The 13,934-nt window shown below is 37.0% G+C and overlaps 1 protein-coding gene across 2 annotated transcripts; it reads left to right on the top strand.

Annotated features, from left to right (window-relative positions):
* The first annotated feature begins 61 nt into the window (after positions 1-61).
* On the top strand, positions 62-12,142 carry tm7sf2 (transmembrane 7 superfamily member 2). Of its 2 annotated transcripts, XM_046040276.1 has the most exons (11): positions 62-83; positions 941-1,023; positions 1,933-2,129; positions 4,275-4,329; positions 4,724-4,918; positions 6,149-6,252; positions 7,835-7,954; positions 8,135-8,303; positions 8,392-8,472; positions 8,775-8,897; positions 11,410-12,142. In XM_046040276.1, exons 2-11 carry the CDS (start codon positions 951-953, stop codon positions 11,568-11,570), a joined length of 1,278 nt encoding a protein of 425 aa, XP_045896232.1. In that variant the 5' UTR covers positions 62-83; positions 941-950; the 3' UTR covers positions 11,571-12,142. The 2 variants fall into 2 exon arrangements, with proteins under 2 accessions (XP_045896232.1, XP_045896233.1); XM_046040277.1 differs by lacking the exon at positions 62-83 and having other exon boundaries at positions 972-1,023; positions 1,985-2,129.
* The last annotated feature ends 1,792 nt before the right edge of the window (positions 12,143-13,934 follow it).

Below are 13,934 nucleotides of genomic sequence, written 5' to 3'. Positions count from 1 at the left end.
GGGGGCGTTTCCATCTGCAGGTTACTGGATGGATGCTTTAGAATTACGTTACAGTCCCGTCTTCACCTCCGTGCTTTACACCGGTAAGACAATGTATTTACTGCGTTACAAGACAAACAGCTGCATGGTGTTTACTCTTTCTGCAAAGCCTCTCTTTCTTTGTCTGGCGCTCAGGTCATTTTGGCATCAGCAGGGAATCCAGCAGATAAACGGCCTTCTGTTTCACGTTTCATAATGAAAATGTTACTGCATGGACACAGGAACTAACTGCAGTTTGACCTGAACTTTGACTCTGTATTTCTTACTGCAATCGCTATAATACAACACTAGTATACAAAATAACAGCCGATTTAAGTATTTCAAGAACGTTTAAAACCTGTCTTGACACAGGCATGCTTTGGCATCTTTCAAAGTGTTATATATTAAATGACACACAATGGTTTACACATTGGTCATATAATGTGTATGTAAAGTCAAAGTCACAGGTAACTCTAGCTGTTAGATAAATGTAATGGAGTAGAAAGTACATAACAAATTGGAAGTACCTAAGTAAAGCATAAATACCTCATGGTTGTATTTTAGTACAGAACTCAAGGTGCTTAGTTACTTTGCACCACTGCTGTTAACATGGATTTTTTCTTAATTTGTAATGAGGACTGTGTAAACCTTATTACAAATTAAGAAATATCCTTGTAGAGGTCAGTGGTGACACTGAACCATTTATTGTCAGTTTAAAGAGGAATAAAAAATTTGAAATGTCAATATGTTTTACTGCAGATAATGCTAAGGATTATTGTAATTGTCGGGGAAGGTTCACACTACAAAATCTAAAGAGATTTTGTTACAAATAAAACTTTAACATCATCTCAAGGCTTTGTCACTTTGGCTTACTCCTGTCAGTTTTACTAACTGAAATATATCTACGTTAATATTATCACAGGAGACCAATAATGAGGCCAAACAGTCAAGCCCTCAAGCCCAAATCCTCAGATGACACAGAGAGGGAATTTGGAGGAACCCTGGGTGAGTTTTTTTGCAAATAATTTTCCTCACACTGTGTTGCTTACAGGTAAATACTGTTTGTCTGTGCCAACTACTGTGCGTTGAAGGTGAACCTCAAGTGAAACATGTTTAAGAGCTTAAAGAGTTTCCTCGTATACTAAAGCAGATTTTATGAAAGCAAGAAATAAAAGACAGTGATGTTAACAGCCAACTTACAAAAGAGCATTAAATACCAATTTACTTTTTGGAATATCAAGACACTGTCATAATGATATTTGTTGTTTCATAAAACTGCTCAAATCAGGTATTTCTTTAGTAGCCTCTTTGGTAGATTATAAAACTGCTGCCATAATAGCAATAATTAGATGACAAAACTCGCTGCAGTAAAGATCACTAGGTTCACAGCAGGAACTCCATCACAACAGGAATCTTCATTATAGCTCCAACTGAGAATCATCACAACTACCCAAGTAAGATTTGTCATTGTAGACATAAAATGACAGAACAAATACGGCACAGTGTGTGTGTGTGTGTGTTAATGGTGCTTCAAATCCTGTTGTGTTCCTTAATGTGAGCATCACATCCACTTTGCTTTCCAGTTGTTCTTAAAGTGAAATCATGTTTTGAACACGACTGCTCAGCTCTCTGCAGACTACAGATCTGACAGTACTGAAGCAAAGCACTCGTTTTGTTTCACCCATACTGTCATGCTAATCTAATTGTAATGCTATTACGCAGATATTTAACATGCGTAATTATTTACAACATGCATTGGCTATATTAATCTGGTACATTAGATCATCTCTTTGGTCGAGTGTTAAGTTTCTCCTGCACTTCACTTCTTTTTATAATTTCAGTGCTTCTGGCTCATTAATGTTGTTTGTCTAAACACACCCGGTTATCTCACTTTTATCTGTAATCATCTCTCAGGTGCTATATGTATTCCCATCTTTCTTCCATTGACGGTGCTGTTCCTGATCAGTGTAAGTCGATCCCCTGAGGCCAGTGTGCTCCAGTGGCCCCCTTCCCTCCCATCCACTGACCAGCTGTGGGACCCTCTGGCCCTCGTGGTTCTGCTGGGATGGATCGCTCTGCATGCCCTCCTCTATTTGATGCCATTAGGAAAGGTATGAAACGCCTGGTTCAAAGTTAAACTAAAACCATCTGTGGTGACGAACAGCTTGCAGCTTTCTCGAGAAAACACTCATCCAATCGACTCCACACTCGACAATGCTCTCCTTTGCTCTCCTTTGGGTCCTCAGCAACTCATCCGCCAAGTGTGAAGCCGATCGGATGAACGGTTCTCGAGATGTGTGAAGGACAGTCATACATACACACATACCGACAGACAGACAGACAAGGGTTCCTTCCTTTGTAGTTAAATGCTGCTGCTATAGCGCCACCTATTGGCCAAATGGCTCCAATTTGTCAGTCATTGACAAATTTTCCTATCCCTGAATCCAAGCAAACTGTAATTAAAAACCAACGAAAGAAATTGTTAAAGGGATTGTTTGGGTATTTTGAAGTCAGGTTGTATGAGGTACTTATGTATAGTCAGTGTATTACCTACAGTGGTCAGCGCACCCCGAGTATGGGGAAGCAGAGCAGTGCTGTGCTGTTGCAAAAAAACGTATTAGCGACACACAAAAAAATCTGTATCCATTTAAGTGTACACTATATTAAGAATATTTTCACCACTTTACCTTGCTGTCAGACAGCCTTTTTATTTAGCAGCTGTTTGGGTCAAAGTTGTGAGATCAGACTGAAATCAAACTTCACGTTTATCAAGTTTTGAAAGATGGTGCATGCTTGTGTTTTACTTAATATAGTGTGCAATAAACTGATATTGATTCTTTCCTATTCCTCCTATCTGCTTCTCCAAACTGGGGGGGCGCTGACCACCGTCTACTGTAGGTAATACACTAACTATGGATAAGTACCTCACTTCAAAATACCCAGTGAATACTGAATTTACCGTCATTTCCCATTATTCTATTGAGTCAGCTGCTTTAAAGCAATAGCTAGACTAGTGGTTCTCAATGTGGGGTCTGGGAAAAATATGACTATTCTTGCATTTGTTTGATACACTTTGTGTAATAAAACATCAAAAGACAACAATCCTGTCAAATGGGGATCTGTGGTCTAACTTTTGTCAATTTAGGGATCCTTGATGTGAAAAAGTTTGAGAACCACTGAGTTAGACAATTTCGGGAAATACGCTTTTTGGCTTTCTTGCCCTGATTTTGATAAGAAGATTGATACCACTCTTAGTAAGTAGGTAAGCTTTATTTATATAGCACCTTCCACAGACAAGAGGGGTCACAAAGTGCTTTACAGTAAAAAAACAAAAATAAAAATAAATAAATTTCATCTGCTAAATATAAGGCTACAGCCAGCAACCTAAGCAGCTTGCGTAGCTTAGTATAAAGACTGGAAACAGAAGAAAAGAGCTAGCCTGGCTGTTCAGAGGTTCCAAAATCCCCCAACTAGCACCTCTAAAGCTTTTTAATGAACACATTAAATCTTGTTTATTTAATCCGTACAAAAACTGAAGTATAAAGACACTTGCCGGAAGTTATGTGCCAGACTGTTTCTTGGCCCAGTTCTTGGAGCAGTTCGCAGGTTACATCTGGGAGTGATACTGATCTTCTTAACTCTCTGCAAGAAAGGGAATAAGTGTACTTCCCAAAATGTCGAACTATTCCTTTAATGACATCTTCATGTTTATCCTGACATGCTAAATGTAGTGTAACAGGAGCATGAGCAACTACAAAAAAAAAGAAAGTCAGCAAATTGCTTAATCATGTCAAACATTGATTTAAACATTAGCCACCACATGCTATACCACCAGACCAAGACAAGTCGGATGTCTAGTGTAAGTGTAATGAATTGAGTAATAATGCATTTAATTTTCCTTTTTTAATTTGTTAGGAGGAGGAATGTGTTTTTTCATCTTACAAAAGTAATATAGTATCACTTTAAGTGAGTTCATTTAATCAGTCATAAATTCATAATTTTATATGTGATTTTGCATATTTCTGTAGTGCATATTATTGTAGTGATCTAATGTCAGCTGTATCACCAGCCATAGCATTTTGATTAGTTGACTTTCATATCCACTGCTAGCAGAGTAAAGAGACAAGACTTTTTTATCACCATACAGAAAAGTCTTATATGCTTTGACTGAGCCTATGACTCTGTTCCAATTATTAATGTAAACACAGGATATGTTTTACATGTTCAGATTAAAAAATGAGCGTATTTACCTGCAGGTGTCCGAAGGATTAGTGCTGAGGGATGGAACACGTCTCAAGTATCCCATCAATGGTATTGTTGTGTTTTGGGGGGGAAGGAGGGGGGAGTACAATTGAGAGTTGTAGCACATCATATGTTTAGTTTTTGTGATTATTTATTTTAGGATTTAATATTAATATGTTAAATTTTGTGACATGTTGTTGACCAACGTCTAGCTTTGTTTGTACTGTCAGTAACGGCGCATAGTTGTGCTCTGGAACATGTAATACTGCAACTGCCATTTTATTGGGCCATTTTATTTATTATATATTAAACAGTGTCTGACCTCGAGCTAAAGTTTGCTTAAGTTATGCACCCTGAAGTTCCACCTCTTCCAACTTTATCTATTTATATAGCAGCCTCTGTCCGTCTGCTTACAGTACATCTGTCCCCGGGCTACAGCATTTACTTTGTTTCTCTCCCTCAGGTTTTCATGGCCTGTGCATCAGCGGTGTGTTGCTGATGTTGTTTCTGGGGCTCGGGGCTCCTCTCGGGTATCTGTTTGAGCTGCTGTTGCCTCTGGCAGTGTGTGCAATAGCCGTGTCATTCCTGTTGTCCACCTACCTCTACATCCGCTCATTTCTCGCTCCTTCTAATGCACTCGCTTTGGGGGGCAACACAGGTGAGAGTTGAGGTTCATCACCATGTACCCATCCTGAAATACTTAAAAACAGTTACTGGTGATATGCTGTGCTTTTGTAGGAGTCTTTTATTTTTCGGTACTCCTGTGAGTAATAATCTAACAGCCAAGCTCTTCAGGAGCCTACAGGCATCAGGCATCAAGTGAGTACTCTCTTTCAAGTAAGCTGACCCCGCTACGGCGGCTACGCTGTGCAGAACTGCTTCTGAAGGCAAAAACCTGAGCACCCAGTGTTGTGGTTCAGATTCTACTCACTGAGTTTGTGAAAAGAAAAAAGTTAGCAAGGCAACAACATGTTGTTTCCAGTGCCATGCCATAAAATCAAATTTTAAAAAAGCCTTCTTGTTGATTCAACATGAATTTTTAGCAAAATAAACTAAGCAAGTGGTTAAAGAGATGGATGCCATGCTAGCAGAAAACATTCCTTCAAAAACGAATGACATTCTCATCTGCCTCGACTGTATTTTGTGTGTAGTCTAATTAGAAAAAGTTAATTGTTAGTAGCAGATGTTAGTTAGCGTGATAAAATGCTAAACTACATTTGAATGTTAAATATTATACCTGCTAAACATCAGCATATAGAATTAGCATTGTCATTGTGCTGACGTTAGCTGAAAGCACTGCACACACCTACAGTGTGGCTTTGGACTCTTCTTGTTTCTGTCAAAAATTTAACAAAGAGAAAACACTTTTTCTCAACTACAGAAGCTCTCAGTCCACCATTACTGTTCAGCTGTCTGCACACATGCGTTAACAGTCTGAAGCAACAGAATGCAACAAATTCATTCTCCTTTCTGGGAAATGAAGAACAATGCTGACATCAAAACACAGAAGGAACTAATAGTGCTAAAGATGACTTTGTTCCATTTAAGTATCCCAGCCATCAGTTAATGTTGTTGATTACAGCTGTGCTTTTCCTACCATGGCATGTCAAAATGTTTGCTGTGACAAAGGAATATTGTATTCAACAATATGAGTGTATTAAATTAAAGTAATAGATAAAAACAGTTTTTCAGTTTTTGAGTACAAATATTTATAGTATAATTTTTTATGAAAAGGGTCAGTAACATGAAGGACATCAGCTTTACGGATCACTTGTAAACATGTTTTAGTCACATTATATACCTGCAAACACTGAAAGCACAGAATTACTGTATGTGTCAAATCCTCTTGTGGATTTTTTTAATGCATTCATCCCTCTGTCCTGTCCAGGAAATCCCCTATATGACTTCTTCATTGGCCGGGAACTAAACCCCCGGATTGGAAACTTTGACCTTAAATATTTCTGTGAGCTCAGACCAGGTCTCATTGGCTGGGTGAGTTAACCTGCAGGAGTGAACAATTCACTTTCAATTCAAAACTTTTTGAGGTTAAGAGGTTTATATATACTGTATACTATTTCAAGTCAAACATTAGGAAGCTGCAACTGGCCAAGTGCAAAGGGCAGTTTTAGACAGCATTTTAAGCGGCAATGTGCTTCACTGATTTTCCTCCAATTTATATTTTACTCAATACAGAAAATATAATGAGTTCTAGCTCTCATTTCTCTCATACAGTGAAAATAATGCAGAAAAATATTGGTATTTAATTTAAAAGGAGAAGAACAAACATTACAACAAATGTGACATAATCAAAGTGTTTATTAAAACACAAAGCTGTTGTGAGGAGTGCACTGCTTAAAACAAAATACTTTTGTAATGTTTGACTTTATTTGTAAGTCTGAGTAGTTCAAGATACGCCATTGGAAACATTAATTAACACTGATGTCGATCTCTGTTAGAGAACCCAACAAGACCAACAGGTGGCGATGTTGCTCTCCCCTGATCTTCCATAATAACTTGCAGTTTCAGAATCTTTCAGAAACTTCTCTCCCTGATGACCTGACCCAGTGAGATATTTGTTGGAGGACAGGGATGTGCATCGTTATCTGTGTCTGAGTCATAAGACAAAAGATAGTTTTGCCAGTGAATATTACAAATAAGACTCCTAAAAATACAACAAGGTTCTCCATATCTTCACTATAAAACAAATTTCACAAACACAAAGACAGTCAAAGGATCGGGTCATACTGGAAAATGTGGATGTAATTAGTCTTTTATTTACGTTTTTTTCCCCACCGTATTTACAGAATGAACGGTAAAACCTTTGCACATCTGAATGTTTTAAAGGCAGGTGCGTAGGAGAGGACAGAAAAAGCTCCCACCAACTGGCTACAGACAGTGTGTGGGAGTTATTTGCTTCCTGTTGAATGTTAAAACTATTTACTTTTGACTTTCCACATCATTACAATTGCTCTTAACGTCCCAAAAATGTAACATTTTAAGGGCTAAGTCTCTTAAATTATTCATGGTTATTCAGTTTCAACAGCCCAGTTAGAGTAACAGGCCTCTTATGAATAGAATATTAAATGTTTAGTCTATTCAGATGTTAATGATTGTGTGACTATTACCTTGGATGGAAAGATATGCTGCTCTGTGTCTAAAACTCAGAGAGAAACAAACTTGTCTTTATTTAAATTTAATGTAAAACAATATTTCACAATACAATGAATCAAACAGAAGAAAAATTCTTCTATTGACACAATAAACAATCCAACAATCATCTTGGTGGCCACTGAGTGTAAATGCCAATTATCTGGAATGAATGCAACCACTTTATCTCTGCAGCACTGATTATTTCCTAAGCATGTTCTCAGAAAAGTATTGCAGCCTCAGTATTTGGGTTTTGATCATGCGCACATCACAGCTGTGACTGGTACATTTTTGGATGTTTGATGTGTCGCCCGACAGTGACCTGATCTGATCCAGTTAATTGTAAAACGAATGCGTCCACCAATACCTGGAAAGTGCAGGGAATAAACTAGTGCTGTTAATCAGTATTCGCCTGTTTTCCTCACAGGTGGTCATAAACTTCGGCATGCTGATGAAGGAGGTGGAGCTTCGTGGTTCCCCCTCACTCGCCATGATACTGGTCAACAGTTTCCAGCTGTTGTATGTGTCAGATGCTCTGTGGAACGAGGTGAGGGGTCAACAGAGTCAGAAATAAAGGCTACTGATGTAGTGTAGATCCTACTATTCTACTATATACTTCTTATTTTAGTCCTACAGACACATTTCAACATTGGCACACCAAAAGACTACTATTTTCAGCTCTGCATCTTTTTTTATTTAATGTCATGCTTTGTTGTGTGTATAACAGGAGGCAGTTCTCACAACCATGGACATTGTGCACGATGGTTTTGGCTTCATGTTGGTCTTCGGGGACCTGGCCTGGGTTCCCTTCACATACAGCCTGCAGGCTGCCTTCCTGGTGGTGCACCCACAGGCCCTAAGTTCACTTGGAGCAGCAGCTATAATAGCACTGAATGGTATTCATGTGTCAGGTCTTTTTCATTAGCATGTAATGTGCCTCATGGTAAAAGATGGTGATGTTGACATTTTTGTCTTTGCCATCAGGTGTTGGATATTATATTTTCAGAAAATCCAACTCACAGAAGAACCAGTTCAGACGAGACCCTACACATCCAAGTGTTGCAAGTTAGTCATTTTTTATTTTCTCTGAAGTCTTTTTAATGTTAAATGTTGTTTCATTAAATGAAACGTTAAATGTTGTTTCATTAAATGAAACATTAAATGTTAATTCTCCGAATCAAGACAAATACCTTCCAGTACACTCTTTCACAGCTTATTTCTAATGTATCTCAAGTCATGCTGTATAGATGAAGAGAAGGAAAATGCATTTCCTCTTTCATCACTGAAGTGGGAGACAGGGGGTTGATCTTTAAAGGGCCAAGCACATTTTACTCAGAACTATCTAAATTTTCTACGACTCCATGCAGAACTAGAGACCATCGCCACAGCAACAGGGAAACGGCTGCTGGTGTCCGGTTGGTGGGGTCTCGTACGCCATCCGAATTACCTCGGTGACCTCCTCATGGCCCTTGCGTGGTCCCTACCATGTGGTAAGACAGCTTAAAAGCCCCCACAAGGCTCTTTTTACACGTTTTGCATCAGGCTGAGTATTAATCATATCATTTCACATTTTAGTCAGTTTTCACTTATACAGCTTTCCTAATGCCATATTGTTAAAGCTGGATATGTAATCAATACTTGAGCTGCAAAAATTAATCGATTAGTTGTCAACTATTAAATTAGTCGCCAGCTATTTTGATAATCTATTAATTGGTTTGAGTAATTTTTTAAGAATTCCAGCTTCTTATATGTCAATATTTTCTGGGTTTTTGAATGACATAACTTAATAATACAAGGTACAAGGTTGTTTATTTGTCATTATACAGCACAAGGCTGGATAACGAAACAAAATTTGTAGTTTCTTCATGCTACACACAACATATAATTAATGAAAAATATGGTAAAATATAAAATAAAACAATATATACAGTTATTCATAAACCTATCTACATCCGAACATTCTGCAGTGTATTTTTTGAATTTGAATCTGGTGTGAATGTAAACAGCAGCGTAGATGATAATATGAAAGTTTCATCTTCACAATAATAATGATATAAATAAATAATAACTAAATAATAATATATATAATAATAACTGATATAATAGCCTAAACCTGGCAAAATGTTTTATTTAAACTAGATGTGTACTATATGCCGATAAATCGGCTGATATTCTTTTCCCCCATTATTTTAAGAAACGCATGACATAAACAAAGATTATCCTTAATATTTGTTATGTTGAGACCATACCAAGATAACATAACATAATGTAGTATAAAAATATTTTTTTTTATCATTATAAATAGTACTTAGAACAAAAGTATAACAAAATATGTTAAAGTTTTGATAAATAAGTGTCAAATTATGAAACAGAAAACATTTTACAAATATCTGATTTGTAGGAGTTTTATGGAGTACTATTACTAATGAACATTAAATTTAATAGTGTATGTATTGTGGGGACCAGCGAAACAGAAACTATCAAAAATACCAATATACTAACAATCCAACTACTAATAATGATACCATATCAAATCTCATGTCACTGCTATAATATTAATGGTAAACAGGGCTCTCATATAGATATTTTTGAGCTGTGGGATGATGTCATAATGGTCTGTGGGTTCGTCCCTACGAGCAAAGGCGGATATTTGCTCCTCAGTGAAAGTTGAATAAACCAGATGGTTAATTGTGGTTAAACTATTCTTTATGGTCAGAACATGACACTTGCCAAACAGATCACTTAACAAATCTGAGGTAGAACTTTCAAAACAATTAAAATAGAATCTTTTTTGACAAAATATGCATGACTAAAATGAAGTAAAATCCTTTTTCACTCCCTTTTCCTCAACAAAATAAATATATTAATAGAAAAAAAAGTGCGAATTCATTCGTGATTCAAATGAATTAAATCAAACATTTATTGACCATATGTCGATATATTGTTATTGAGGAAAATTATATTGCGTTAATTATCATTATTATTTTATTGTCCTGCCCTACTTGAAATCAAGAACTACCTGACCAAAAAACGCAAACAGTGTGACAGTCTCTAATACTTTGTGCTATCGAGACATTTTGATTTGTACCAAAAAAGTACTGAGGGTGACCAGGCTTAGCCATAGTGATGTTTGCATCTGATGCAGAAGCAACAAAGGCAGCAACAGTCTGTTCTCTTTGTTCCTCTGTAAGCTGCCTTATTTTCTCTTGAAATCTCGCTTCCTAAAACAGGAACTGTCAGACTTCTGTTACAGCTGACACATTCTGCTCATTGGTATTCAGACTTTATGTGACTCAGCCTGTGTAGCTGCCTTTGTAATTGAGATGTACTGTAGTTTCTGCCTTAATTGCTGCAGCAGAAGTCACAAACTGCTAATTTATGCACTCAAAAAAAAGAAATCATGACAGCATATTCCACACGGATGAAAGCTGCACTGACAAAAAGGAACAGTGATCACATCCAGACCCTGACTGACAGACAAAAAAGGTACATGCTCAAAAACACTATAAAGTGCGGTGTCAAAAAATTACCATTGAAATGAATCAACACTTGGAACATTATGAGCTTAATCAAACTGGTATTCACTGCAGAGCTTTTTCAACATGTTCTCACTCTCAACGTCTTAAATAGGACCGCTTGGTCTGTGGCTCTACGCTTTAAACTATGACACTGTGGGTAACCCTCTTGGTTCAGTTTGGCACCACCAGGGATCCGTGGTCAAGTTAGCAAAATAAAGCTTGCTGAGAAATATTTCATCATTGTCAGGTGACCTTCATTATCATGTGGTTCATTGTGAATAAAAAAAACGTGGTTAACATTATAAAATGGTCGCAGTTATAGGTTCAGACAACAAAAATACTTGGTTAGGTTGAGGAAATGTTTGAAGCTTACAGCCTCTGACCAAGCGGCTGTATTTAACGCGCTGGGAGTCAGAAAGGGATGGCTTTTTATAATTTACACTTGTTTGCTCCTGCTTACAGTCTATGCTTCTCTTTTCTTTAGGATTCTCACATCTTGTGCCTTACTTCTATGTAATATATTTCACCATCTTGCTGATTCATCGAGAGGCCCGCGATGAGAGACAGTGTAGGGCCAAATACGGACTAGCGTGGGACACCTACTGTCGGCGTGTCCCCTACAGGATCTTCCCTTATATATACTGAAAAGGAAAGCAGATGGGTGCAACGGGACCAAAAGTGTCACACAGTGTCCTTGTGACTCTTCCAAGGAGGATGTCCACACAAACTTGAGATGTAAATCCATTTTTAGTTACACAGACCGATCAGTAATAACTGGCGCCGCTACTGGGAGTCCGCAGGAAGCCCACAGTTTTTTTCAGCTTTGATTCTACAACATGATGTTTGATGGATCACTATTTCTAATCCAAACCTCACAGGAATCGGATATAGGTAAAGACCGTCTGCATTGCTAGTCTTGTTCTGTGTTTCTGCTGCAGAAGAGGCTAACGCAGTAGTAAAAACAGTGTTGGCTTTGTGATTTTTTTTCTCATAAAAATCTGATAAGTTCTTGTACAAATTTGAACAAAAACACAAAATTGTTTTTTCTTAAAAAAACGAATAAAAACCATTTCCATATAGACAGCAGTGTGCCTTTTTTAAATAAAAAAAGACAGGGTCCCAGTATTTTTACAATGTGTCTGTTTTTACAATGTCTTCTTGTTTGTAAGTGTATTGTTATCTGTGAAATACATTTGAAATAAACAAATACAACAACAGCAAGCAACGTTTGATCATAATTCTTTATTGCACTTATCACACGGGGAAACACAGAATAATATTGTATTCATAGGAGAGACCTCTAATGTCATTCATTTACATACTACATGTATGTAAAAATGCATTATTCCTTTGAAGATTTGAGTCTACACCTTTGCAAGTATGACGGAGACAACTGAATGACCAGAAAAGCTATTTGCCATTAGCTGTGTCAGTTTTTAATAATCTTTTCCACCCTGTTAGAAACTTGGTTCACATTTTTTGCTGCCACTTTTTCAAACAGATTTATACCTGTATTCTATTCACAGGCCATGCAGTTTGTGGAAAAATTATGTGCATCAAATTTGCCCTTTTCAATTATAAATCACCCTGCATTTACACAGATGTGTACAGATGACAGAGCGCTCTGCTGATGCACACCTTCATTTTTCACCTTTTGAGCCCATTTACAGTACAGTTGGCCCCCGTCCTCGCCTACACAGCACTCAAGCTATTTTCTGTTGTTTTTCATATGCGAAGTGGTAATTAGGAGTGCTCCTTCATAATGCCACGGTTGTCGACATCGTGGATGAATTTATGCTGAATTAATATAAGCTTCTCAGATTGTATGTATATGTGTATGCTCTGTGTGTCATTTATTTTTTCCCTGATTCTGTTCATTTTATTGCTCTTGCGCCGCTTTATTCTGTTAAAAAAAAAAAAAAATTAATGTAAAGGTTTTGCACTTAAGTACAGTTTTGAGGTATCAATATCTCACAACAAAAATCTATGATTAGGATTAGGATGAACTACCGAACTATATAAAGTTGTTCAATCTGGTTCCACCTCAACAAGCTCCAACAGTAAAATGTAATACTAAAGTAATAGCAATATCTAGTAATGTAATCACAAGTCAAGGGACATTTTTTTTGCGGAAATCATGCTTGTACTTTGACACCTTTTTGCTCATAATACTATTGTACTTTTTATAAAATGCATGACTTATACTTGTAATAGAGTACTTTTACATTGTTGTATTGGTACATTTACTCAAGTAAAAGATCTGAGTAATTCCTTTTTCCACTGATCTAAACACTGTTGCTCCTCATCCATCTTTAGCGAAGATAATATAGAATTTTAGACAAGAACTCACATTTTCTGACCATGCAGCCTAGACCTGTTCACTGTTGTCTAAACTGCCTAAATGTGTCTCAGTTTGACATTCTGGCAGACATCAGTTAGTGTTTTTGCTGAGAAAAGTTGCTCTTGGGCTTCCTACTCATAGAAAGCTCTAACAATCTTCCAAGTGTTTAACCTACGTTGTGATCAATATTTCAGTAGTCTGTCTGTCAGGGGTAAAATTAGACACTGTCATGGTCATTACTAAGAGCAAAGGAGCACAGAAGAAACCTCAAATATAAAAGCCTCGAGGCCTCATTCATAAAACATATACTGTGATTTGATCTTAAAATTGAATCTTAAAATTAGTTGTGAGGATACCTGTCAGATTTAAAGGACAATTACAATTGTGCTTACATTAGTGCCTACATCGTATATAGTCTTAACTGGACAAAAAAAGAAATGTATACATATATATATATGGATTTTTTATTCCAGCGCAGATTAACAGTTTATGTTTAGCAAAATACATTTTGAAGGTCACATTTTCTAATTTGCTTATTTGCACATAATTGACAAATGAAATGTCATGACATTTTATAAATGATGGAATTCACTGATAATGAACTCACTATTTACAGTTTCAGATGACAGCGATGGATATTTTTATACTGTACATGAGACAGCAGCTGA

Source organism: Micropterus dolomieu, linkage group LG23, assembly GCF_021292245.1.
Source record: "Micropterus dolomieu isolate WLL.071019.BEF.003 ecotype Adirondacks linkage group LG23, ASM2129224v1, whole genome shotgun sequence".
NCBI classification, from domain to species: Eukaryota; Metazoa; Chordata; class Actinopteri; order Centrarchiformes; family Centrarchidae; genus Micropterus; species Micropterus dolomieu.
Note: the sequence above shows the minus strand (reverse complement) of the source record. Positions and strands in the feature narration are given on the sequence as shown.

Coding starts and splice junctions, on each gene's coding strand:
- tm7sf2 (XM_046040276.1), top strand. CDS start 951: ATGAGGCCAAACAGTCAAGCCCTCAAGCCCAAATCCTCAGATGACACA. Junction 6,253..7,834: donor GACCAGGTCTCATTGGCTGG/GTGAGTTAACCT, acceptor TTTTCCTCACAG/GTGGTCATAAACTTCGGCAT. Junction 8,304..8,391: donor AGCTATAATAGCACTGAATG/GTATTCATGTGT, acceptor CTTTGCCATCAG/GTGTTGGATATTATATTTTC.